Raw genomic sequence first — 26,210 nt, 5'->3', positions numbered from 1 at the left:
TAATACACCTTGGATTATTAAGTTGTCAGTTTTATTGTGAAAATACTTTAGGTACACAAAGCAGTTTATAGGATTGCATTAGGTAAAAGAAGCCAGTGCATGTACAGTATATACAGTTAGACAGAAAGCAAGAGGAATAAGCAGGAAGTGTTAGTTATTGCTCAGTAACATCGCAGGCTGGCCAAGTAGAAATTAAAAGAAATCTTCACTGGAGTCCCTTTACATATGTGCTTGTCCCTTGCAGTTTGAAACAATGCTACACTGCAAGATACTTACAAATAAATAATATAAACATCTAAACAAAAAAATAGAAATGTGGACGTATCTGTATTTTAAGTGATTCCCTAATGTCGCTGCCAGAGGATTTCACCCACAAGCAGACAGATCCAAAAAAAAGACCTGAAACATTGTCAGTGACCACATACTGCAAGATGGTCGGAAGATGGAAAAAAGACAAAAACATTTTGTACAATAAGAAAAAGTGGAAAACAACAATCCTGCCCACCATGTTTTTCACTGGTTTCAAAGGCCACAAAATTACTGACATCTTGATAGATGCATCGCTTTTTTCTTTGAGCATCATCATTCATCAAGTCAGAGTTAGGTGTGATTGTGTAACTTCGCCTAACACGCTGTGGGTGTCATTCTCTCCAGTACAGTACATTCTCTGCTCTTGTTAGTAGGCTGGCATTGTGTGTTTCTAGTGTTTCAAGCATCCTGTGCCGCTAACGCTGGGACGGTAACATGAATTCTGGGGATGTAATATAAGAAAAATAAAAAAAAAGTCAGACAAAAACATTAAAACAGAACAAAACCAGATTGTTATAACCTGTAGTAGAGGGTCTGTTGGTTTTAAGAGACGGGCTCACGGTGCATGAGCAGTTTTCTGTCAAACTCAAAGAACAGCTATGGAGGTGCAGTCAGGGACAATGGCTAGAATACATTTCAACCTAATAATAGCTACATTCAAATGGCCTTAATGTGCCAAACCGTTTGTCTTGACTCACTCATGGTTTATCTTGAAGAGGCTGTTGTGGTAAATAACCAGCAGAGAGTCCCCTTGTTACCCTGCAGAATAGCAGGGGATCAGGCCGCAGCCCCAGACGGCACTAGCTGTGTTACATTCATTGGAGTCCTGCTGGAAAACAGCACAACGCTAAACAGGAGTGTGGGTTGTAGGTTAATCCTGATGCTGAATCAAATATCTATATAAACCCACAAAGGATATTCTGGATCATAATCTCATTTATATGGAATATAGAGGCACACGAAGTCTGAAAATGATACTCTAATATAATGTTAAGCTGTGAGAGTTGCTCGTTGTTAAGTCCTGTGGTCGCTATGGGACTGTGATCCCTTCACTGAACAGTCTAATAAATAAAACTGGTCCGATTCTGGTCAGGAGATACTCTGTGTTCAGAGCATACACTTCATGGTCCAGAGGTCTCTGCGTCCGGCTGTGAGCCGGTCGCTGCTCGGTTCTGTCACATCTGTTTCCAGAGGAAGATGAGGCTGTGGAGCGTATGACAACCATTGAGTTCCCTTTGCATTCACATCATTTTATCAACATCACACAATTAAAGCTACAGGCACATTTATAATCAACTGTATGTTAGAATTAAGATCTGACCAAAGTGGGACGATATCTGATATCAAGTTGTTTCTGAATTTATTTTACTTTAATTAAGTTTGATTTCATAAAGGTTATTCAATTCAATTAATTTATTTTGATAAATGTACTCAATTCAATTAACCCTTCGGAGCCCTGGGCTAATGACATGTTTTTTTTCTGTTTCTCAATATAACTGAACGATATTGTGTTAAATTTAACGCTAGCACCATCCTCATACTTTCACTCATGTGTAAAATAAAATCATATCTCTGTTTTTAAACTTAGCAAAGAGTCACTTTTGACTGAAATTGAAAGCAGCGCTCCATGTGGCTCTGTGTTTACGCTGTGGCGTCCTGAACCAGCCAAGTGAAATGATCATGCCAGTTAAAGCATTTTTATCCCAAATCAATTGTAAAAGAACCCGGAAAAATCCTGCACGCTGTTGATCACTCACTCTCACATAATGGGCAACAGCTTAGTACTCAAACTGTCGTCAGGTAAAATTGATTTTATTCATTTTTAACTTAATCTTTACTTTTTGGTCCTCTCTCATAGATGTTCAGGAGCGACAAATTAAAGTGAAAATGAAAATTATACTTACTGAAATGTTTAAGCTTGATAAAGTGGCCCCGCAGTTTCTTCAATGGGTTCTGTAATACAAAACAAAGAAGAAACACATGATCATTTTCCCAGTATGTTTTGTGTTTTTAAATATACAACTCGTTTCTAAGCATGAATAGAAACACAAGAAGTTTTAAGTTTAATTTTCTCTGCAATTTCTGATCGTTGGTGACACAGAGACAAACTAACTTCATAACAACTTACGCGACTTAAGTTTCTTATCATCTGTCTTTAGCAGGATTACACAAGAACTGCTGGATTTCCACAATCTTGGGTGGAGGAATATGATGAGTCAGGGAAGAAGACCTTACATTTTGGTGCTGAGCCAAATCAGAATGCAGATCCAGGAATGTTTTTTCACTGTCTTTAATAGTGAAAAAAAGCTTTTTCACTATTTGATCATGATGAAAAATAATCACTCGTATTTAGGGGACAAATGTTTAAGAGTCTGTGCAATTGGGTGCAGATCTAAATAAATATCCCTTGGGCCTTGGTGGAGGTATTTACTTAACGGAGCAGCATTTGAGTTTTTAATACAATCTGTTTGAAAAGGCAACTACACATATCGTGCTCATGTTTGCTTTGCAGCAGGGATGTAAAACGATTTTTAAAGATTTTAGATAACTTAACCCCAAAGGAATCTTTGTCACTAATAATGTTAGGGTTTAATGTGATGCATCATATTTCATATCTTTTACTCTGTGTCTTCACAGACAACATACCTGTATTTACACTGAAATCTTAAAGTTTCTTTTCCAGGAAACAGAAACGAAAGTGTGAAAAACACAAAAATGATCTTAAATACTAACCAATATGTTACTTCCTGATGCTGTGAAAGAGACTTTACTTTCTTCACTTTCCAGTGAATTATAGAATTGATTTTAAGATGTTATTGGTCTTTCCTGTCAGGCCACCGACACTTTGGAACAATCCACCTGAGGAGATCCATCTAGCAAACGCCTTATATTCATTTCAACTTTTATAAAGACACTTACAGGTGTGCTTTGTCCTAGTTCTGATCGTACCGTCTATTTTTAATCATGTTACAATATTTAATTTTCTTTCCTCAACTGTTTTTTCTATTGCTGTTTCATCTTCAAATTTCCTATGTTGTTTGCCTTTAATTTGTCATTTTTAACCTTTAAATTAACAAAGAAATTATAACTTGACAGAGTTTTATAACAGTGGTGGATTTCAGCATCGCAGTTTGGGAACTAGTTTTGGATTTAAAGAAATATTGTGTCGTTTTCTATCAATGATTTCCATCACATCTCACCACGTAGAGGTCGTTTGTGTGACTTGTGTCGATGCACCATGACCCCGATAATCAAGACAGCACCGACCAGCACGACGGCGAGCACTGAGAAACTTGTGATGGCCGCTAGTTTCCACACATCCGGTGTGTCCTCATCAGGTTTACCTGGGGATAGAATAAACACAGCTTAACCTGCAGCACTGGCAGAAAGTGAACCAATGTATGAATCAGTCATGGCAGAGCAGGTTTCTTACATGTGTCGCACGACGGGGTCTTGGGGTACTGCTTGCACGACGCACATGGCATACACCCGTCCGCATCTGAGCTCCAAAACTCTAAGTTGCCACACAGACCTGCACACACACACACATCAGACATAAACAATTGTGACACTTTATAACCAATAATACTTTCACAGGGAAACAATGCTTGGCCCGAGAGGGTTTATGAGTTCTTCCATTTTTCCTTATTCATGCAATACTTAACACTGTCTTAAGCAAATGAAATATTATGATCTGGGGTAATATTTGGACACGACATTTGATGCAAATGTTTTAGAGAACAACCACAATCCCCTTAGACTGCAATAAAATAAAATGCTTAAATACAATAAACCACAATCTGTTGACTTGCAGGGAGACATCCAGCTGGAATCAGTTACTGCAGCTGTGACCTGCAGCGGGACACATGAGGAACTTTGTGGCTGTCTTCCTCTTATAAAATGAAACTGGGAAATTCCTCTGGGTCAGACCGCTGATGCAACCCAACTGCACCAGAGAGGATCACTCAGCGGCTCTGGGTGCATGAGCGGGCCGGGCGGTGTGCGAAGAGCAGGATGTGTTTTCGCAGAGTGCTTCCGCTGAATTGTTTTTGCCTCTGCGGACGTGTGCGACTTCCAAAGAATAAACGACCGAGCTTGTGAGAAAGAGGTCGGCGGTTGAGCTCCGGGAGAAAATGTCTACCTCACCGAACACAATAGAAATCTGCCTCTCTCTCTCTCTGTGGCAGCGGAACGATTAAAGCTGTGCACACGCTGAAGACCCTTGCGGCCGTGACACAGTTAAGACTCAGTGCTGCTTTAATAGTGTTTGTGGGTTTCACATCCTTGGTTTGGTTAAGAATGAGCTGATTCCCCCAAGGTTCTGGATGAAGTAGTGAGTATTGTGACATCAAGTTGAAAAACAATCTCTGCAAAACAACATTACAACATGAAGTCAGCCTAATAAGATGACAACACCAGACACGTCCCAGTTATAGATAAAGTAACACGGACACAGATATTCCAGTAACTGTTGCACATGTGTATTTGCATGAACGCCTGTGATGTTCAACCTGATAAAAAGGAGTTATGATGAGCCTGAGAGTTTGAGTGTCACAGTCTGTGGTGACTTTCATGTGCGACACTTCAACCATTGCAGAGAACAACATCAAAACTACCAGAATGCGAGTTTGACGTAAGGCAAACAGCACTGAGAAGAATGTGTGGGACGCTGCAGCTGCCTCCATGACAACCGCAGCAAATTAATGCTGTGACGAAGAAGCTCGACAAACCGAGTGTTGAAGACCATGTCGTAGCACAAGGTCACGTTAATGAGAGGAGTGAAAGAACACAAGGCAAACCAATGAAACGAGGAGGTGTTATATGTTTGATAAGATGGTGAGTGTTGGTTAAAATATTCCAAATTAAAGGAAAGTGATTGTTTAAAAAACAAGATGTTTAAATCTGATTGTGTTAAATTCTCCACGTCAGAGATTGTCTACTGTAATGGAGAATTATTACCATGTTTAAGTCTTAGCGCAGAGGTATTGTCAGCATTGTACAAATGGCCCCTGTGACTGATATATTGTCACAGATTCAATTCTGAGATTGCCACTGATGGTAGTGAGGAGGTGAGGAGTGGGAGTAATGAAATGATTGACGGTGTGGAGAAGAAGAGAAAACTCTTTGAAATGATCTTCCTCAAAAGTATTTAAATGACGCGATGCGAGAAGTCTGGAGGAGAAATGTTTCAGTTAACACACCAACACTACTCTTTCATGAGGACCGAATAATACTGAGTACCACTGGTTTAATCTAAATATAAGGTATAGAGTTTGGTTGAAACAGAAAGTAAGCATTAACTATAGGTGTTCGGCAGTTGTAGAAGTAAAAGGGGTACTCGGTAGGGTGCATATACTCTACCTCCATTAAGCACCCACCATATTTCAATCAATTAATTCAATGATCCGAGCTTTAATGGGTTCTTTCCTGACCCGTACAGCACCATTACTTCCTGGTAATCTGTCCAGTGGTTTTTGCATAATCCTGCTACATGAGACCAAGGCAAAAAACAAACGCAGACGAAAAGATGACCTCCTTAACCTCACTGGCGGAGGTAGAAACAAATCAAAATCTCAATAACATAAACCGAGATATTCTGATTTCTAGTCGCTGCACGATTCAAGCCCCAGAATTCAACATTTCCCACAATGCAACTCTTTCATTTGTCGCTCCCTGCCTCCTATATCCCCTCATTTTTTAGGTGACGCCCCTGCATTCCCAGAAAGCTAGTTCAAAGAAAAAAGTCTCAAAGCCTAGTTGAGATAATCCAGATGACTCACTGTGACTCACTGACTGTCATCAGGATTGTTTATTCAGACTTCAGAGAGGATTCCCTCCAAACATTGGGCTTCTGCTTCCACAGGCTGAACTGAAAATGATTTCTTGTGAGAAATAAACTGAACTTCGTGTGTAAACTCAATCAAGTGGCCTTTAATCAGTAAAGAAGAAAAAGCATCTACGTCAATAATTATTTTTCCAAGTTGTGGACTGTTTGTTGAAAACCAAACAAGGTACGTTATTTATATTTTACAGATAAAAGGGTGGAGAAAACAAGGTCATGTCATCAGTGTTGGAAAGTAAGTACATTTACACTCATTTCCATTTTCTTACTGTACCTTAGCCCAATTCTGACGTACTTGTGCTTTTCATGAATATTCCGAGTTAATATTACGTTATACTTCTGCCTCACAACAAATCTCTTACCTTCACAAAGGGGTTATGTTTTCACCCCCGTCCGTTTGTTTGTTGGTTGGTCTGCAAACAAATTTATGCAAAAACTACTGGATGGATTAGCATGAACTTTAGTTTAAGGAAGGGGAATGAGTTTGGTGTGGATTCAGATCAGGGAGCGGAAATCAGGATTTTTCTCTGACTTTTGTAAACACTGTGAAAAAGGGTGTTTACAAAGAAGAACAGATTGTTTAAGGGACTGATATTTATGAGTGTGTGCAAGTTGGTGCAGATCCCAATTAAAATCCGGATCTCGTGAGTTTAGATGTGGTTTCATTTGGGGAATGTTGGTTCTTGGTTGACGTATGTCTTCTCTGAATGTCATTCTAGTTTAAAAATGAGCCTTCTGTGCTTTTTAATAGTAAATGACGAGAATGTCTTTTTAATAGATGAAGGGGAAAAAGCTCATTCTCTCTCATGTTGGAGGTTGTGGGAGATGAAGAGCTGAACACACATTTCGTGAAAAACATTTTAGATTCACTTGGTTTGTGTCACCGCTCACAACCAGAATACATTTTAAACTTCAAATCCAGAAGAATATTTCCCATGAGCCATGAGGTCCAGAGCTTACCTCATAAAGGTATAGGAGGCTGTGCTGTGAGCGATTCTCACTGGTCACATTCCGCAGGCTTCATAAGATGTTGACAACCAGTCAGCGCGGGTCATTATTCACCGGCTGCCGCCAAGAAGGCACCTGCTCGAGAAGTCATGTTTGAGGCATTTTGACCTCTACGCCTCTGGATGTGTTGCAGCCTCATGCGAGGGCCCTCAGAGACTCTCTGTCCTCTACAGCCAGCTCGCCTGACTCATTTAAAAGCTGCGGTCACACTAAAAAAATGTGTCACAGCTCTTGTGAGCCCGATGGTTTCAGCAGTGCCTCATCAGATCCAGCTGGACTCACACTGCCGGGTTCAAGAAGTCACTGAGAGGAACTGAACCTTGACTCCTGGTTGACATGCAGCCAAAAACCACATCTGGGATGTGGAGGCTCTCTGTTGCTCAGATCAAACGACATGAAAGTGCTGATTAAACAGATGAGAATATAGTAACCACGTTGAGCCTGAGCTGAGTCTCTCAAGCTTGTTCCAGTGGATCCTCTGTGGTTTCATTTTTCACTAATTTGTGCATGGCAACACAACAGCAGGTTACATTTAAAAAGGAAAAAAAAGAGGAAGCTGCAGATGTGTTGTCACCTGACAGCCACAAAACTTTCTCAAGGCTCCGGATGTAAAACTCTATGAATCACAAACACACACACACAAAGTTTGGAACCATTTTTCCTGTTTGCATGACAAGAGGACCTTGGCAAATCTCAGCACCTAGCGTGACAGAGGGTGCTTTTGGGTGTGGGGGGGCTGTATTTTGTCATAATCTGGAAGGGGGTGGGTGGACCAACAGCTGATGTCCAGATGTAGAGATGCTTTCACACGGATGGAGCCTAAATCGAACAGGCTTTGAGTTTACCGTTAAAAAAAATACATTTGGTGACTGCAATATCCGAGGAAATGATCCTGATCCATATAATGATTCCATCTTTTCATGTTCTCATTGAAATCTGACTCTGTGGGATTACATCCAAACTTCAGATGGCTGTGGAAACAAAGTCAAAAGCCTCCTCTGTTTTTTCTGTGAGATAGTGGAAATGGATCTTGGTGCAAAATGGACACACGAGGCTGTGCGCCCTCTCTCCATGTGGCCGGTCCCTCTCTCGGCCAGGGGCACGGATGGATGGACGAGGTGAAATAAGGCGATCGGAATGCGGAACCGGTGAGAAATGCAGCTGGTTAAGGAAGCGGCTCTGTAAGCAGACCCCACTATCTGACTCCATTACACAGACCACACCAGCGCTCTCTGATCCATGTTCACAGAAAACAAAAGACGCCAGCATTTGCGCGTAAAACAGCCAGAAACCCACGAGAAACAACCACACTGCTTAAAAAACCCCAAAGTGGCGATTCTGAGTTCAGTTTAAAAATCACGTTTTGTATGAATAAGAGTATTTTACTTACTTGTCTCTGCGTTCACGACGTGGAAATTGGCCACGGCCGCGATGATAAGTCCGCAGAGCGCGCAGAGAGCGTCAGAAGCCATGGTGTGTGCCCGGGGGGGAAGCTGCTCTCCGTCGGCTACACGATTCCCGAAAAGTGCATGTGATGCGCAGTCAGTCCGTGCTGGTTCTCAGCATGGAAAAGCGAGCATCAGAGTGACTCACCCGCAGGAGTCTGCGCCTTGCTTTAATAGCGCACACACCCACGCTCACAGTTCAACTCCTATGAGTCATTTCCTATGTACTGTACTGGCCGGACTCTGTGCGCGCACTCACAGGAAACTCCACGAGCATAGTATGTGGTTTCATGTGTTTCAGCTCCAGAGAAAACGATTCTCTTCAACCAAACTCAGGTACACGAAGTGTTTTTCTTTAAAAACACATAATATTTCGTTTTTCACAGCCACACCCTTTTTGTTTTTCCTCCATCCACAAAGCAGAGAGTCTGTGTAGTCTGGACTTAATAGTGTTCTCATTGTTATTACCACGCCTGTCGACGTCACCCCCTCCACTGTGCCAAAAAACACAAGGCTCTGGCAGGAGCCTGATCCCATGCACACACACAGAGAGAGAGAGAGAGAGAGGAACAGCAACTGAGGCAAAAACAGATGACACTCACTAGGAAAAACTTTCTGGCTTCTAAGGCCTTTGGGAAAGTCTGCTCAAAGTTAAAGTCACATAATCTGTATGTTTATTCTCAAGAACACCCTCTCCTGCAAAAAGAAAAGCTGTGGTGTTCTTCACTTAAGCTTTTTTATTAGCCAAGGACCCCCTACAAGACAGGAAATGTTCCAAGGACCCCCTCATGTATGTCGCTTGGAATAATTTGACACTTCTACTTAATTACGTGAGAGAGAAATGTCTTAAGCCGCTTTTCAGACATGCACCGAACTCCATGTGAGAACACGTGTGAGAGTTTTTCTTGCCAGCCCCTTTGTAAAAACTCCTGATAATGTCCGAATGAGCCCATTTGAGAACACAGTAGGAGATCCTCCGCAGGATTCACCACAACAATGTGAGGTTTCAAACACTTGGCAGATTCTAATAAATGAAAAACTAAAATATATATATATAAATATATATCTCAGTCTGTCTGACTGGAGAATTACCTGCTGCATTCTTCATGTGTGAGCGACACTCAGGAGAAGTCCAGACCCCCACCTTCTGGACATTCTCTGGAATTCATGTCAAAAATATTAGACTGATGTTTTAAAAATGTTTGCACCATATCAACACAGAATAGTTCTGCATAATTTTACCTTTAATAGCTGAATCTGGAAACTATTTACGGACCCCCTGGCAGCGTGCCACAGACCCCCAGGGGTCCTCAGGCCGCTGCTTTCGGAGCTTGACGTGTGAATAGTGAGCGTCCGTGACGCATGTTGGTGTTATGGATGTCTGGGGCTGGGTGTAGCCCCGCTGCTGCAGCACAAGTATGCAATAAAAAAAAGAGCAGTGGACGCCTGCCTGCAGTGCTATCAGGTTGGCCTCTGTCACACAGCATTGTCTCATACATTAATGAAGACCAGTCACTACACGGCATGAGGGGAACAAAAAATGATCAGTTACATCAAAGTGGAAACTACTTATTTATTTTAGACAGGTTATTATGCACATTCATATATGAGTAAACAACCACTGCTCAAGAATTCTTAACAGTAAAATGATTCTTATCTTTGCCGACAAGAGCCAGATCCTGCAGCGACTCTTCATAACTGTTACCAAATGCCCTTTTTTTCACATATTCACTTTTTCTAAGCAGCCTGGAACTTTTTTTTATGTGCGCTACATGGTGTGAACCGCCTTTCCCACAAGCGCTAACGTCAAACAGACGCGGACCAACCTCCCAGTAAATAGATCACATCATCAGAGCAGAGGGGAACGGGCTTGCGTTGGCTCAATTAGGTAAGAAGCATGTTGTTAAGCAGATGTTTTTGTACTCTGCTGTCGTAGCGAGCCTTTTAGCGGAGCAGTCTGCTAGGACCTGGAGCAGCACAGCCCACTAAGGACACCCATATGAGCTGACTTTCCACTGGAGTGATTTCATCAGTAATGAGGCACTATAAGCTGCAGATGTTGTGTCAAAACTCTCCAGCAGGAACCATGGCAACGAGATGAACACACACAGAGGACCTTGCCCAAGGTGATCCAAACACTCCTGTATGTGCTGACTGGATGCCAAACTAGCTGATGTCTCTCGGGCATTGTTAATACTATAGCCTAACCGAGGAAGTTAGACAAATCTGCCTGTTGCACGTCATACATCAGAAACATATTTAGGTTTTAGACACGCAACCCTCGAGTCTGTGGAGGAGGGCTTCTTTTAATTTTGAAGTGTTTCAGCTCCACAGATTTTACAGGAGTTCCGAAAGCAGCAGGACAAAAACCATTCAAGGAAACACGGCAGGAAGATCAACCCTGTACCACTGCAGTTCATGTTCTTCTATACATAAAAAAATGAAATGGTTAAAAGTCGGCTCAGTCTGTTAGAGGAGAGGATGTTTAACTTGGCGACAACAGCAAAGACGGGAAAACAGTGCGGAGCAGCTCAACATGTAAGAACGTCACGGTTTGCACAAACAAGTGTGTTTATTAGCTACAGCACAACTCTCTCAGTAAGATGTGTCACTGTTTGGTCACCACATAAATCAGCGACTGAAAATGACGCGGTAAAAGTCTTTCCAAAGAGAGATTAAAACAGCGAAACAAACTCATCTGAATACCCCCCCCCCTCCTAAAAATGTCTCCCCTCTTTGAATAAATCTTCAGTTTTTGTGTCTCTATCTCTTCTCTCCTTTGGTTTTATTCCTCCGTCTCCATTTGAATTAGGTAATGTAGATGCGGTGAAAGTCGTTAGCTCCGAAGGCACAGTTGCACTTGGGGCACTTCCTCTGTCGGGTGTCGTAACGCATCTTCAGACATTCGTAGCAGAATACGTGGAAACACTTGGTGAGCACCGTCTCCTTGTCTCGCGTGTTGCAGCAGGGGCAGCGCAGCTTGGCCTGGAGACAGATAAACACATAGTTTATGGGCCAAATACCGACTTGCCGGCAGTGTTATTACCTCCACTTGTTCTATGGTAATGCAGCTAATACTTGAGGGTGTAACAAGTCTTTGTATCCCCAAAGCACAAAGTGGCTGTAATATTTTCAGAAGTTTGAGCTCACTCTCTGGCTCATACTCACAAATGAAAAACTCCCACTGCCAGCCAATCAAACAAATCACAAAGCTGTAGTATTACCACTACATTTTCACCAGACGGTATTTCTGTCTGCATGTTGGTGTTTTTTGCATCTCCCTTGTCATTATCTTGAGGTTTATTCAAACAAATTCTCTGCACATAAACTGTTTTCTCCTTCTCACCTTGTACTGGTTGATCTCCTCCTGCAGGATCTCATCAGCGTCAGAGTAAACCTCCACCTTCTTCTGTTTCTCCAGCTTTCGCCTCAGCCGGGACAGATCCTCCTGGACACGGAGGGGGGAAGAGTCATGAGAGCTGCGGCCTCGTGTGATCCTCCCATCTGAACTCCACAAGTCACTTGGACAGAATTTAAGAAGTGATATCCCCCAATTCCTGAAATACAACATACCTGTGCTCGTTTCAGGTTGCTGCTCTCCCTCTCCCGGGCCGTGCGATTCTCTGCCACAGAGACCTGGATCTCCTTAAGCTTGGCCTGCGTGTGCTCCAGCTGCACCTTCAGGTCTTCTGCCAGCTGGGCAGCCTCCACTGCCTGCAGCAGGGAAGGAACCGGACACACTCAATAATAATAATGAAAAAAACAAAAAACCAATGATGAGATTCCTGAGCTATAATGTGCTGGGGTTGCAGCAAGCTTGGGGAAAAACTTGATATTCTGAATCTCTTCCCTGTGCTTCAACTTTAGATATTCTGTTGTGCGCTAACTTTAACATCAACACTGCTGATTTTGTAATTTTCATATTTACTACACTTAATTTCCAGCTCTGACGATCATTTTCCACAGCACATGATGCATCTCTGGATCATCATCATCGCTTCCACGCTATCGCTGGTTTCAGTTAAAGTAAACAGCTGCTTTTGTGAGTTTTCTGTGATGTTTTCATTTTACTTCCGAGGTTGTTCCTACTTTTCAAAATAAGATTAAACGTAAAAGAAAAAATTATTCAAGTTCCTGGTCAATGTTGGCAATGACCAGAAACACATCACAGGAGTAGGCACTTTCAAAACATGGCGGTGTGGGAATGAGGACAGACACTGGGTTTAATTTGCTTACAGTGTAGCTCGTTAAAACGTTTTTGTGGCAGAAACCCCACACGTCTCGGATGTCCGAATTTTTAACAACCACCTAAATACATGAAAATGAAACGTAACGAGAACAGATTTACGCAGGTGTAATTACCAAGATCCTCCTACAGTGTTTTAATGTTTATATTTAGGACCACAGACATCTGGCAGCAATTGAATCAGTGTAAGAGCCAACAGTGCGATCAGAGGCATCTCTCTCCTCACCTTCCTCTTGTTGAGCTCTAGTGCTTGCGTCCGGACGGCCAGCTCTTTTTCCAGAGTGGCCAGCGTGCTCTGGAGGACGCCCTCTTTCTCTTCTAGCTTCTGAACAACCAGCAGCTGAGCATCCACCTGACAAGAGGCAGCAACAAGTTAATATTTCAGTTCCTCGACACTACGGGAGAACATCCACTCTGCAGTTAAACGTCACCTGGGTTTTGAATCGGAGGACTTGGTCGGCCAGCTCCTCCTTCTCTTCTTTCAGCAGCTTGTAGATCTGGTTCGATTTGATTCGCTCGCTCATCAGCTTGAAATTGGCGTCGTCCTTCTCCCTTAACTGCTGCAACAGTCGGCTGTTCTGCTCCTGCATGTCTTCAAAGGCCTGGCCCGTGACGTCCATCTCACTCAGCAGGGCTTCCTCCTCCTCAAGAGACGCACAGGTATCAGTGAACAGAGGAGGCAGTGTGTGGTTTTGAACTAACGGGGCCTGGTTTCATTACCAATGGTAAACATTCATATCAAGTACAATACGAGTTGGGGGTTTAAGTGATATTCTCCAAATAAAACAGTGCATTTTCACCACAATGTTCTGTAACCATAACTAAAAACAAATAAAACAAACCATGTATATGAAACAAAGAAATTCACTCAATTTATTTCATTTTTATAGATTTAAAAAAAATTGCTAACATCTACTATTCCTACCTATTTCTAATAATAAAAAATCATTGGTATAAACAAAGACAATATGGTGCATCTACTCAACCTAAATCAAAAACTGTTTAATCCATGTTGTATTTTTCAATAAACAAAGAGTAACAGATGTGCGAAGGTGTTAAATTTGAATGTGACACCGTCATATAACCTGACATATTTAAATGTTTTACACCTTCACTGGGCTGTTTCTCTGCACACTAACAAGCCAACTGGGGCCTATAAACATGAAGTCACATGATCTCACAGGTTGACTGTTTATTGGACAGTTTGGGAAATCAGTCATCCTGTAAAAGTGAATTCAGAAAGCTGGGATTAAATAAAACCCAATCCCTGTTTAGGAGGCAAAAGTAAAAAGCTGAATAAATCATGATCAGCCTCAGTCTGTGTCTCTCCTTCTATCAACTCTTTTCTGTGAGACCTCCCAAGCATGAGCAGCTTAAGGCTGTCAGGTCTTAACAGCTGTCTAATTTCTGCTTGTAAAATGGTGTGTAACAACAGTTAAACAAGCTAGAATAAAATCTGACCACTACTATATTATTATGTCATTACCTACATCTGATTTAATTACATTTAAGTGCAAATGAACAGTGATGTGCTTTGCTGAAGAGTTCACACATGGAGGAACTAAAACCAAATGAGTGAATGATGAAGACTGGGTGCCATGGGTGAAGAGAACTTGATTCCTATTAGGTAATAGGACTCATCAGACAGATCATTTTCAAGGTGGCACCAAGGGAAACAGTTGGATGATTATTTTCAAGAAAAGAGTATTACATGATCTAACATGGGTGTGTCCACCATCTACGCAAACAGGTTTTAGACATTACAATGACACTACTTGTCCAACATTTGACCCTGGTCAGATGATGGTTTTATGTTCTCTATCTCATAAAGAGTCTGAGGAGTCTGTTCTCTTATTTCCTGTGTTTTCTGATTTACTTATGAAATTCCCTGAGTGTCAAGACACAGCCAAGTAAGTGAGCTTGGATCTGACAGGATTTTACACAGTCCTACTTAGAATTGATCAGAATAGCTCACAGAATGTTTTTTTGGTTAAGCTTAAATGTCAACATGATCATTTCAGAGGAACTCCCTCCTTCTGTCTTGTAGTAGATTCAGTGTAACAGTGTAAATTCACATCACAGACATTTATCATAGTGATTAAAATCTCACTAATTATGCTATAATTTAATTAAAGGAACAACATTACTGACATGATTTTAAATACCATATATGTAATATTTTAGCCTGGTTACCATAAAGACAGCAATAATCTTAAGAGATTTTTTTTTAAATCACTTAAAAGTATTTTCTGTGCCAGAAGTTGAGCATGTAACTGTGCAACTATGTTGAAACTTTGAAGGAAAGCAGACATTCTTATGAAAATTAGTCTAGCATATGGTGTATAGGGAGCCTGTTTATCGTCTATACACTTCTTTTAAAATCAGGTTACTTTGCTTGAATAGATAGATATTTAATTTAATTCTCTGCCATCATTATATCTTATCTTATGTAGCAAAAAAAAAACTGCTTGCAAATTAGGATTTACATGTTACTCAGAGCAAAAACAAACATTAACAAGAGGTTAGCATGAAGTTAACCAGCCGCAGAGATTCAAATGGCAGGCCACAGCTTCAGCTTTCAGTTCTTCTTTAGTGTTCTGCTCTTTCTCAGGCAAATGTTTGACTCATTGAACTACACTCATTCTTAGCACAGCTGGATTGTTTATAGTCATATCTTGAGCAGATTTAAAGTTGACTTGTTCTATAAAAGTCTGACTACCAGTGACTCATTTCTCACTTCTAGATTAGTTCAGCCTCTCTGTTTGTTTGAGAGAACAGAACAAATAGATACCTGCTTAGTTGCAGCAAGTTTCTTCTGCAGATGTTCAATGGTCTCTTCTGCTACTCGGATCTTCCTGAGGGCATCTTCATCAGCCAGCTTCTTGCTTTCCTTCCTCTCTCTCTCCTCCAGCTCTCGTACTCTCATCCTCAGCTCATCCACCTGGATGGTTCAAGGGAGGGATGGGTAAAGTATTTCATTGTTATCGGCTAACAAAGAAAAAACTGAAAAGAGACACAGAAGACACCAAAGAACAAACCTCAGCTTTAGATTTGCGCTCAGCTGCCATTAGCTGCACTTTGTCCCTCTGCTCCTTTGGAGCTGACTTGTACATGTCCAACAAGAGCTTCATCTCTTTCTGGGACTCCTGGGCTTTTCTGATGAGTTAGAAAAGAAAAAGATATTACATTAACATAAGCAATCACATCAATGGGATAAATGTAGTGCTTTTGAGCCCAGGATCCCATTCCACACCTGCTAACTATACAAAATTTCCCATTTTGTATTTACAATTAATATAATAATTTTGCTTCCATTATTGAATCATGTTAGATATAAAAATGGGGTGTTAAATAGAAGGGGGATGTACTTGAGTTCTACTCTGAGCATCTTCAGTGTGTCCGAGTCTTTTCTCTTCAGCTCGTCGCTGCGCTGTCTCTCTCTCTCTCGCTCCCTCTCTCGTTCCCGCTCAGCCTCTCGCTCCCTCTCCCTGGCCCGCTGTCTCTCAAGCTCCTTCCTCCTCTCCTCCTCTTCCTCCTCCTGGTCGTCATCCTCCTCTTTCTTCACGTCGATGCTGTCACTCGTCGTCTCCTCCAGAATCAGAACCGCTGTGTCGCCACTCTGACAACGCAACTGTCGATAAAGCACAATTACTATTATTTACTTGACAATGATGCAACATTACACTAGTTGGAGGAAATGGTATCACTAGCAAGGTATTGATTTTGTTTTTAACATCCCTCTGAATCTCATCAAAACTGGGACTAGGACAGTGAATCACACTATCTACCTTATTGATCTCCATCTGTGTTTCCCGCAACTTCCTCTTGTAACGCTGCACGTCACCTTTCAACTGCAGGTTGTGGTTCTGAAGGCTACTGATTAAGTGTCGCATCTCCCTGTTGATTGGTCCTGAGAGAGCAGACACCAAGAATGAAAGTGAACAGACACAAATACAGTCAACATGTGGTTTGGTTATGAGTCACTCATGAATTACACAGAACTATAAATGGTGAGATGATGCACATGAGAAACTCCTAGATAAAAGTAAGAACTGTTCCCACAATACTAATAGATAGATGCAGATAGATAGATGGTATAGAAAACAGAGAATGACAAACGCCTTCCTCTTATTACTTTAAATCAAAAATAAGAGTTTGAATTGATCGACTAACTCAGCAGTACCTGCTTGCTCGTTGGCTGCCAGGTTCTGCTCGAACTCAATGCGCAGCATCTCATACTCTTTGCGAACCTGAGCCAGGGTATCCTCCAGCTGGATGACCTCAGTGCGCAGCTTCTTTTGAAGGGACAGCTCATCACTCTGAACATTTGAAAACACCAAGACATTGCAGATCATGTAGCCTAGTAATGGCAGTAATATGCAAGTACAAGTTAAAAATCTATAATAAGAAATATAAAGTCAACACTCTTCTATATTTTGATATATAAACCTTGTTTCTCTCCATGGGAAAAACTTTGAATATTTACACAAACATCCTGTAAGTGTTACCTCCATGTGCTCAATCTGTCGGAGGTGGGCGTTCTTTGCAGTAAGCAGGAGCGCCCGTGCCTCATCCAGCTGGGTTTTGACCCCAAGAGACTCATTGTACAGCACTGAGAACTGAGACTGCAGACATTTATACTCTAGAGTCTCCTTCACAACCTCTTCTGGAATGTTGCGCAAATCCATCTGAAAAAATCAGGAAGCAGATTAAAATGACACACTATGACATTCATAGCAGACGGAAATCTTCCCCAAAAAAATCTGATTTCACTCTTTTTACACACTATCATATTTCTTCCCTTTTTTTTAAATGTACTGTCAGAATAAACAGACTTAATCCAGCCTATTATTTATCTATTTGCACCATGAAAAACACAATACTGAATTAAGGACACTGTTTTGAAAATGTTCATGTGCATCAGTGTCCTGATTCCCACATTTTCCACAGCTCTGCTTGGATCATATCAATCACAAATGAAAAAGTGGTTCTTTAGTGACCGGTGTGGTTCAACTAATGCTTCTTTCCTACGATCAACATAATTTCTTTACCTTGAGCTTCTCGCTCTCTCTCACAGCCTCCTGGAGCTCCGCCTGCAGTTTCTCTAACTCTGCCATGCGGCTGTTTGCTAACTCCTGGTTGTGCTCCAACTCTGCATTGAGACTCTCAAACTAAGATGAGAAGAAGGACAATGTGTTACAGAAGAAATGAGCATGGTATAAAAACCCTACTTATAGCATTCGAGATATGAAATTAATGACATGCAAAACAGTATGAATGCTCACCTTCTGAATATTCAGTGTAATCTGACCTCCAGGTAGCCCGCCTGAGCTACCAGTGCTGCTGTATCCAGACTTCAGCTGCAGACAAACAGCAGAACACATAAGGAAAAAATAAAAACAGGACAAAAGAACATGACACAAACTCACAGAACGATCAGTGTCAGCTCATGTATAAGAGAGAAAGAACAGACAAAAGGTCACAAACACACAGATACACACTTAGCAGACAACAGACACATAACTGTACCTGTTCCATGGCCTCTGCCAGATGTTTGTTAAGCTTCTGTTCCCTGTTGCGGAGTTTCTCAATGTCCCACTGCAGGTCCTCAACTGTTGTCTCCATCTCAGACACCTTGGTCTCGGAGCTGGTCACCTTGTCCACCAACTCGTTGTACTGCAAGACAGCATGGCAAGGCAGAAATGAAAATCAGTGGCCACGTACATGCAATCTGACAATGCCCCTAATCGACAGTCTCGAAAGCACACTCACACCCACACGTATGTATAATTACCACACACAATGATACAAACAATGCCAAGGACATCGTACCTCCATAGACATCTTGTGGTGACGACCCTGCAGGAGAGTGGCCAGGTCCCTCAGTCGACTGTTCTCATCCAGCAGAGTGTGGCTAACATTGATGATGTCAGACTGGCTACTGTCCTCACATGCTGTTAATAAAAAAGATAAAGTTAGCAATGTTCATTTAGAATGGAGCTAATGGGTGTTAAGAAAACCTTGTACACATTTACGTACAACAACAACTACATTAATGACATATTTAAGTCAAATAGCAGCAAGTAATTAGTTATTTCTGAGGCAGGATGGAAAATGTCTGCAACTGGCTTAACATGTATGAAAAAAATCAATAATAAGAATGTAACAGTTACCTGAAGCTTGGACATGCTTGCACATACTGTCGATACGACTGTGCAGCCTGTCAAAGACACAGACCAAGCAGGCAATTGCTTCCTTGCTGAACTGCATGCGGTCCTGGAGGTGCAGGGTGAGCTCTTCCTCGCTGCTGTGCTCCAGCGTGGTCAGGAAACCCTTGGCATTATCACTTAAAGGAGGAGGAGGCGGCGAAGCATCTGAAAATAACAGGAAGTTGGTTAAAATCAGTACAGCAGGTAATAAGTCATCATTTAACCTTAACCTTTATCCAGGAAAAAGGAAAGAGTACGTGCCTACATAAAAATTTTGAAAACCTGGAAACTTCATTGGAAATTGCAATGGATCAGACAAATACAGGTAAAGAGAGGTTAGCATTGCTTTATAATAGCCTGAAATTTGACAGGCTGTTTGCCAGAAGATTGAGCCAAGACATACAAGGAAGCTATAACAGTTGCTTTCTTAAAGGATACACCTGGCAAATACATGACGATACATCTGGATGCTTTTTAGGGATTATAGCTATGCCTTCAATCACGCCCCTCCTATCCAAACTATCAATGAAGCTCTAGTCTCAAGGACACAACAGGCTTTGTAAATGAGCCTCGGAGTTTTTGACCAGCAACCCACAGGCATTCAGGATGGATAACTATCTGCTGAAGCACCAATGACAGTGTCTCCACTTACTTAATACTTACACTGAAATCACAGTAAAGACAATCAAAGGACATTGGACAAGGACAGTGACATCCTCCGTGTCTACACAGACAGAACAGACTATTCTGGCATGAAGAGCAACTTTTTCATAATAGAGGGATTCATACAATTTATATTCTACAGTCATTATGTTTATCAAACTTTCAATCTGAAGTTGGTTTCATTTTGCCTGGGGACTCCTGAAACCCAATGTAGAATCAAACCGTGTACACATTTAATTTAAAATACAGATGTATAAAATAGAAAGATTACAGATTATGTGGTCAAATTATAGAAGTTCAACAAAGCACTTAGCAATTACGACTTTCCATCTTACCTGTTGTTGAGTTCTGTGACAGCTCTGTCGTTGTCATTGACTCTTCTGACCCCGTAGGAGGAGGTGGCTGCTGCTCCTCCTGACGCTCTTCTGGACACTCCTCCTGCTGTTTCTCTGTCTGCTCGCCCTCATTCTGGACTTCTGGAAGGGGAGGTGGAGGAACTGCTGTGGTTGGTGAAGCCAGATTGACGCCATCTTCCTCCATTGGTGTGGGATCAGAGAGAGGGGCAGAGGGCGGGGCCGGGGTAGATGCCACTGGAGCATCTGGCACAATGCGTTTGCGTAGAACATGCACGTTCTCTTCCAACTGCAAATTAGAAACACAAGGATTGAAAGATTTGTGTATTCTCTTAAAAAATCCTTATTCTAAAAACCGAGTCCTGCATTTAGACGATCTTTTGATTTTCATTACAGTGACACTTCCACAGACTGACTTTTGCAGAGATTAAACACACACATGCTGCACAATACTAGTACACATGTGGCTCGGAGAGAACGATGTGTACTCAATCCAGTGTTAACATTGATATTGCTGAAGAATTAATCCAAAAGGGATCAATAGTGTTATAACAGTGTAATCTTGAGTGCAGTTAGCACCTGCGACCAGTAGCGGTTGACAATCAGAAGGGTGGTGTCATCAGTGGCTTGTCTCTTCTCCAGCTTCTCAATTTTCTCTCGTAACTCATCCTCCATGGTCTGTCTCTGCTCCAGCCGCTCACATAGTTTCTTATTCTTGAACTGGATCACCTTCATGTCCATTTCCTCCTGCAAAAAAAACAAATACAGACAACAAGAACAAACGTCAGAGATGCTGGATTTTATTTAGCAAAAAAATGAAACCAGATGCGGTGTACAAGGCATCTTGGTGGAAGCAGAAGTACATGGAAGACATGGTGACCTGAGGGAGTAAACATTGAATGTGACTGACCGTTGAAGAGACCCCAGCTATTCGAATGGGCTCGATGAGTGTAGTGGTGGTCTTCTCCTCCTTTTTGCTTTTCTTCTCAGGTGGGCCAGGGGGGCTGTCCCCCCCTGAGGGACGCTTTCCTCCCCCAACACCTGACATCTTTCCTTCCCCTGCAAGAGATCAAACCCGACACGTGATCGTAGTGTCGGTAGAGCGGAGCAGTTTGAAAAACTCATTCATTAGTTGACAGCTAACAAACGGCTAAAGTCTCATGCTACAGGGGCAGGACCACTGCTTCTAACCGGCTCAAAACACTGATCTTCTAGTGTTTATATGAAAACGCGTGATGCTAAAGGGGTGTGCTGAATGTTATCGTGTTTATCCCAGACTGAAAAGCCATCAAAAAACATTTATTTTGGCTTTTCTGCTACGATTTACGCAGCATTAGCAATCTTGCTAATGCCAGCTATGCTAATGCTAACGGTTGATTATCCGGGACCTTTTCTGACTGAGCGTCGCTCTTTGTCCAGCATATCTAATAAATAGTGGTGGGTATTTTTATTCAGTGACCGTCCCCGTGTATCTAAGGTATTGTGGGACTGATCTCTACATGCACGATAAATTACACATCGTTTTCTGACCTAAATCATCGGTACAAACCTGCTCAAGGGACGATGGAGAATGTAGCTGGGGAAGCTACAGGAAGTGACGACATTCTACTTCCGTATTGTTTTTACATCAAGACATTTTTAAAATAAAGTGAGAGTCACGATTTTTATAGTGTGATGCTTTAAATCTAGCTACATGTAAAATAACCTTGAAATATTGTTATTCAATAGAAATAAAATAATACAAATAAATCACCATACTGCAACCAGCCTCCGGCCTCGGGGGGGCAGTACTGCAGCATCCTGCACCAACAAGCTGTGTCGAGGGAGCAGAATGTAAACAGGCGCTGGCTAAGTGACACTAGCATCATCGGCAGCTAACTGCGGTACAGGCGCCGCTGATTCACAGTAATGGCATCACGATAGATGCACTGAACGGAAATGGCGCTTGTGATCTGATTTCTCATCCGGCATCTTCCTTTCTTGTCGTTTTTAACGCGCACACGGTGAGTAGCTTCCTGAAGGGTCAGTGAACCCGCTGCTGTTACATGGCCGAGCTGAAGACACCGCGCTAGCTCACTGTCACAAGGGCACAACTGTATGTGGATGCGTGTTTAATTAGGCAATCACAGCAATGTCCTGACAACTTGAATTCAACTCAAACAAAACATCGTGCCTGTCACGAGAGAGCTCGGTAGTTCCTGTCTCAAGTCCCCCAGCACCGCCACAGAGAAGGACACGTGACTGACAGTGTGTTGTTGTGGTTTTAGATTGATAAGCTGTCACCATGACTAAAGACATTGTTGTTGGAGATGAGCTACCAGACTGGGTGGGGGCGAAGGAGTTCTATCAGAAGTATGACCCCAAAGAAGTGATCGGCAGGTGAGTCCATCAAATCACAAACTTTATGTATAAAGCGCCTCACATACAAGTGAGTGATGAGCTAAGAACACACCAAACAAATAATATTAACAGACGGATAAAATAGAATACAATTTAAAACAAAGTTGCAATGATGTAATGTCCAAAAAACACACTTAATCAAATGCTAAGCTAAAAATAAAATAAATACAAAATGTCCACTTCCGGCTACTCTCAGGTTCTCTGAGTGTCCAGCAGCTTGGAGCGTAAACGCTGTAAGATTCCTCACATAAGGTTTTACACTTTAGAGCAGCTAACTGATCATATATGACATATGTGACATGTGCTGATGCAAGACCACAAAGTGTTTTAAAAACAATTAAAATAATCTAACAATCATCACTGCAACCAGTGTAAGATCTGTGATGTGACTGATGAGGCGGCAGAATTAGCCGTAGCTGATTTATAACACTTTGGATCGACCAGAAAATAGAGCACTTCATTAGACAAGCCTGCTGGAAATAAGAGCATGCATCCGTTTTTCTATGTCATTTAGAGAGAGAGAAAAAAAGGTTGCACTTTTGTAATGTTTTTGTTTAAGAAAACTTAATTTTTTCTGTTGGAAAAATCAAATGTGTCATCTATGTGTTCTATGTCGATTGTGACTCAGGGGTGTGAGCAGTGTGGTGCGCAGGTGTGTGCACAGACACACGACCCAGGAGCTGGCAGTGAAGATTATTGAGATCACGGCAGAGAAGATGACGGCCCAGCAGCTGGAGGAGGTGAAAACCTCCACACTGAAGGAGATCCAAGTCCTCAACATGGTGAAGGGACACTCGTCCATCAGTATGTTGGAATTCTGCTCTTTTGAACCCGCAGCACACTTAACATGCTCTTCTCCTGAATGTTTGATGGTGTTGAAACTATGTTATGTGTCTCTGGTTCTCTTTAGTTACCCTCATTGATTCCTATGAGTCCACAACCTTCATATTTTTGGTGTTTGACCTGTGAGTATGAAATGAAATAGTGAACATTAGCTTTTGTTATTCCTCGCTAAAATATAGATTTTAACATCCATGAAATCATTCTCAGATCTTTGGATCCTTGTTTTCCTTTTCAGCATGAGACGAGGAGAGCTGTTTGACTACCTCACAGAAAAAGTTACTCTGAGCGAGAAGGAAACCAGGTGAGCTCCAACATGACACAACACACTGCGTCAGCTAATTGAATCTGTCATTATTTTCTTGTGCTTTACTGTCGTTCCTGCTGAGTATTTTACAGTCTGATGGGGGTTTTCCTTCATTTTAAGGTGTTGTTACTTTCTTGAAGTGTAAAAATCTATGTTTGAGGTTTTCAGTCATGTTACAAGCATGATTTGAAAGACATGGACGCCAGAGATCAAAACCCCAGTAACTTCTTGCATCTGAAAGTTTGCCACTTAATAGCCAGGTCTCAAGTCTCATGTCAGAGATAACACCAGGCAGTTCACTTTCACTTGTACTGCAAAACACTTGCCTAACTTTGACCAAAAAAAAACCCAATGGGAAAATGAACTGAAACTGGTGGCTCGGTAGAATGAAGAACGCATGATTTCAAATCTACTTAGTGGCATGCTTTAAAAATGTGGTCAGTTGTAATGTAAAACATTTCTCCAAAACCTGTTGGTCTGTCTTAACTGTAGGAGTATGATGCGAGCTCTCCTGGAAGCGGTGCAGTACCTCCACTCCCTCAACATCGTCCATCGGGATCTGAAACCTGAGAACATTCTCCTGGATGATCAGGGACACATCAAACTGTCCGACTTTGGATTCTCAGTGCAGCTACAGCCTGGAGAGAAACTTCGAGGTAATACTGTGTGACTGTAGATCACTGTGAGAACAGTTATATGGTCAGTTATGTGAATCATATAGTTGTAATTTTGCACGGACAGAGACAAAATCATGTTTTATTGACTGTTCTTCTAATTAGAGCTTTGTGGGACGCCTGGTTATTTGGCCCCTGAAATACTCAAATGTTCCATGGATGAAATGCACCCGGGTTATGGCCAGGAGGTCGATCTGTGAGTCTTTTCTTTTGTCAATGACGCAACATCAATCTATGTAAAATAACGAAGCATGACGCTGGGTGTTGACCATATCTAATTCCTGCTCACTTGTGTGTGTTGGTAAGCTGGGCTTGTGGCGTGATTCTGTTCACTTTATTGGCCGGCTCACCGCCATTCTGGCACCGCAAACAGATGCTGATGCTGAGGATGATCATGGAGGGTCGCTACAAGTTCAGCTCCCCAGAATGGGACGACAGGTCGGACACTGTGAAAGATCTGGTAAGCGGATGTTGGGTTTAAATAAATAATAAATCCCTTCAGCAAAACCAGAATGTGTGAGATTATGCAATTCAGCTATATTTGTCCTAATTTTCAAATGCTGTTGGTATTTTTGTGCTACAACACTATATATTCTGTATTGGTAAAATCAGTTGTGTTTATCTTTGCTCGTGATGCTCAGATATCCAGGCTGCTGGTGTTGGACCCAGCTGTCCGTCTCACTGCTGAACAAGCGTTAGCTCATCCCTTCTTCAGACTGTACCAGAAGGAGGATGTGCGACACTTCAGCCCCAGAAAGACATTTAGGGTGAGTCACAGTGCTCACCTGACTCACATTTACATAATTTTAAATTAAAAGCCTTGAAAGACAGATGTCTGTTCAGAAATATGAGGAGAAACCGAATAAGCTTGACTTTCTCATCTGTTTGTCTTTCCTTCCTCCTCAGGTGTTGATAGTCAGCGTGCTGGCTTGTATCAGGATGTACAGCCGTTACCGCAAAGCTCGCCCATTGACCCGGGAGGTGCTCGCCAGAGATCCTTACTCCCTCCGTGGCGTGCGCAAACTCATTGATGGCTGCGCGTTCCGTATCTACGGCCACTGGGTGAAGAAAGGGGAGCAGCAGAACAGAGCCGCCCTCTTTCAGAACACAGCTAAGATCATGCTGCTGGGCCTGGAGGACTTTGAAACATGAAAGGTCCATGTCCTTCCTAACCAACTTGATTTATATTCAACCGTTTGCATGTGCTATGATGTCTTTTTTTACTTACTTTAGTTTACCATGTTTAATTTTATGATGAGAAATTCAGGGACCGGGACATTTGTTTGCCTTAATGCGCACAATGGGTTTGAATTGATTAGCATGCACGCCCTAATACTCCTTATCTGCCTCTGATCTGTGTGTGTGGCTGTCTGAAACTCTTCTTCAGGTCATAGTGTTGGCAATCACTAGATAAAACCCATCACATACTATATGCTATAGGTACAAAATATATTTATATTTAGAATTTTACCTGTTGATCGTCAGTTATAACTGAAGACAGGATGCATTTTAAGCACTGTGTGGCTGAGATGGACTAAATGCACTGTGTTAGTTATTTAGTAGATGATTATATTAACATATTGAAACAGATTTACATATAATCCAGTGTTATGTGGACATGGGTGAAACATTTAAGTACAATACCTGAAGTGTTTTTTGGTAGAGCCTCATTTACTCATAATGCATGCAGACATTCCTCGATAGGGAATCCACTTACACTAACTGTGAAGACCGTTTGTGACCGTTTTTCCTTCTAAAACACCATTCCCTACTTATTTCATTTACCAGTGTGATTAGTGGCACTTTCCCTGAAAATGCCTGCCTGAGAAATGTACATTTATTGTACAAATGCAAAAAATACGTTGTACTGTAAAGAAAGATAAAGAAAGATAAACAAATGACAGTCAGAACTAT

The 26,210-nt window shown here is 41.9% G+C and overlaps 3 protein-coding genes across 6 annotated transcripts; 1 reads left to right on the top strand and 2 right to left on the bottom strand.

The window, feature by feature from the left end:
• Window positions 1–14: 14 nt before the first annotated feature.
• Window positions 15–9,432, bottom strand: si:rp71-1c10.7 (tumor necrosis factor receptor superfamily member 12A). Its single transcript, XM_020082790.2, has 5 exons — window positions 8,550–9,432; window positions 3,743–3,841; window positions 3,510–3,653; window positions 2,214–2,262; window positions 15–1,512 (listed from the first exon to the last, which is right to left on the bottom strand). Exons 1-4 carry the CDS (start codon window positions 8,629–8,631, stop codon window positions 2,222–2,224), a joined length of 366 nt encoding a protein of 121 aa, XP_019938349.1. The 5' UTR covers window positions 8,632–9,432; the 3' UTR covers window positions 15–1,512; window positions 2,214–2,221.
• Window positions 9,433–10,163: 731 nt separating this feature from the next.
• Window positions 10,164–21,943, bottom strand: rnf40 (ring finger protein 40). Of its 4 annotated transcripts, none has more exons than XM_069517938.1 (20): window positions 21,829–21,943; window positions 20,986–21,134; window positions 20,655–20,822; window positions 20,058–20,364; window positions 19,024–19,224; window positions 18,683–18,804; window positions 18,380–18,526; window positions 18,136–18,210; window positions 17,902–18,021; window positions 17,359–17,538; window positions 17,034–17,169; window positions 16,639–16,760; window positions 16,219–16,481; window positions 15,889–16,006; window positions 15,642–15,791; window positions 13,282–13,494; window positions 13,077–13,202; window positions 12,178–12,318; window positions 11,951–12,052; window positions 10,164–11,589 (listed from the first exon to the last, which is right to left on the bottom strand). In XM_069517938.1, the coding sequence occupies exons 1-20, from the start codon at window positions 21,941–21,943 to the stop codon at window positions 11,413–11,415; spliced, it is 3,132 nt and encodes a 1,043-aa protein (XP_069374039.1). In that variant the 3' UTR covers window positions 10,164–11,412. The 4 variants fall into 4 exon arrangements, with proteins under 4 accessions (XP_069374039.1, XP_069374038.1, XP_019938848.2 ...); XM_069517937.1 differs by having other exon boundaries at window positions 13,282–13,491; XM_020083289.2 differs by lacking the exon at window positions 21,829–21,943 and adding an exon at window positions 21,625–21,711.
• phkg2 (phosphorylase kinase, gamma 2 (testis)) lies at window positions 21,862–26,209 on the top strand. Its single transcript, XM_020083549.2, has 10 exons — window positions 21,862–22,078; window positions 22,343–22,454; window positions 23,104–23,279; window positions 23,386–23,440; window positions 23,554–23,619; window positions 24,115–24,278; window positions 24,402–24,492; window positions 24,603–24,756; window positions 24,938–25,063; window positions 25,203–26,209. Exons 2-10 carry the CDS (start codon window positions 22,360–22,362, stop codon window positions 25,446–25,448), a joined length of 1,173 nt encoding a protein of 390 aa, XP_019939108.1. The 5' UTR covers window positions 21,862–22,078; window positions 22,343–22,359; the 3' UTR covers window positions 25,449–26,209.
• Window position 26,210: the final 1 nt, after the last annotated feature.

Source organism: Paralichthys olivaceus, chromosome 21 (assembly GCF_024713975.1).
Source record: "Paralichthys olivaceus isolate ysfri-2021 chromosome 21, ASM2471397v2, whole genome shotgun sequence".
Classification (NCBI taxonomy): domain Eukaryota; kingdom Metazoa; phylum Chordata; class Actinopteri; order Pleuronectiformes; family Paralichthyidae; genus Paralichthys; species Paralichthys olivaceus.
Note: the sequence above shows the minus strand (reverse complement) of the source record. Positions and strands in the feature narration are given on the sequence as shown.

Bases quoted from the DNA above. Each gene is read 5' to 3' on its own strand.
- si:rp71-1c10.7 (XM_020082790.2), bottom strand. From the start codon at position 8,631: ATGGCTTCTGACGCTCTCTGCGCGCTCTGCGGACTTATCATCGCGGCC. The intron at 3,842-8,549 runs GTAAGTAAAATA...GTGTGTGTGCAG, and splicing joins CGTCGTGAACGCAGAGACAA to GTCTGTGTGGCAACTTAGAG. The intron at 2,263-3,509 runs GTGAGATGTGAT...TTTGTATTACAG, and splicing joins ACACAAACGACCTCTACGTG to AACCCATTGAAGAAACTGCG.
- rnf40 (XM_069517938.1), bottom strand. From the start codon at position 21,943: ATGATGCTAGTGTCACTTAGCCAGCGCCTGTTTACATTCTGCTCCCTC. The intron at 16,761-17,033 runs GTACTGCTGAGT...CTGCTCTCTCAG, and splicing joins GGCAGCCAACGAGCAAGCAG to GACCAATCAACAGGGAGATG. The intron at 11,590-11,950 runs GTGAGAAGGAGA...ATCTGTCTCCAG, and splicing joins AGGAGATCAACCAGTACAAG to GCCAAGCTGCGCTGCCCCTG.
- phkg2 (XM_020083549.2), top strand. From the start codon at position 22,360: ATGACTAAAGACATTGTTGTTGGAGATGAGCTACCAGACTGGGTGGGG. The intron at 22,455-23,103 runs GTGAGTCCATCA...ATTGTGACTCAG, and splicing joins CCCAAAGAAGTGATCGGCAG to GGGTGTGAGCAGTGTGGTGC. The intron at 25,064-25,202 runs GTGAGTCACAGT...CTTCCTCCTCAG, and splicing joins GCCCCAGAAAGACATTTAGG to GTGTTGATAGTCAGCGTGCT.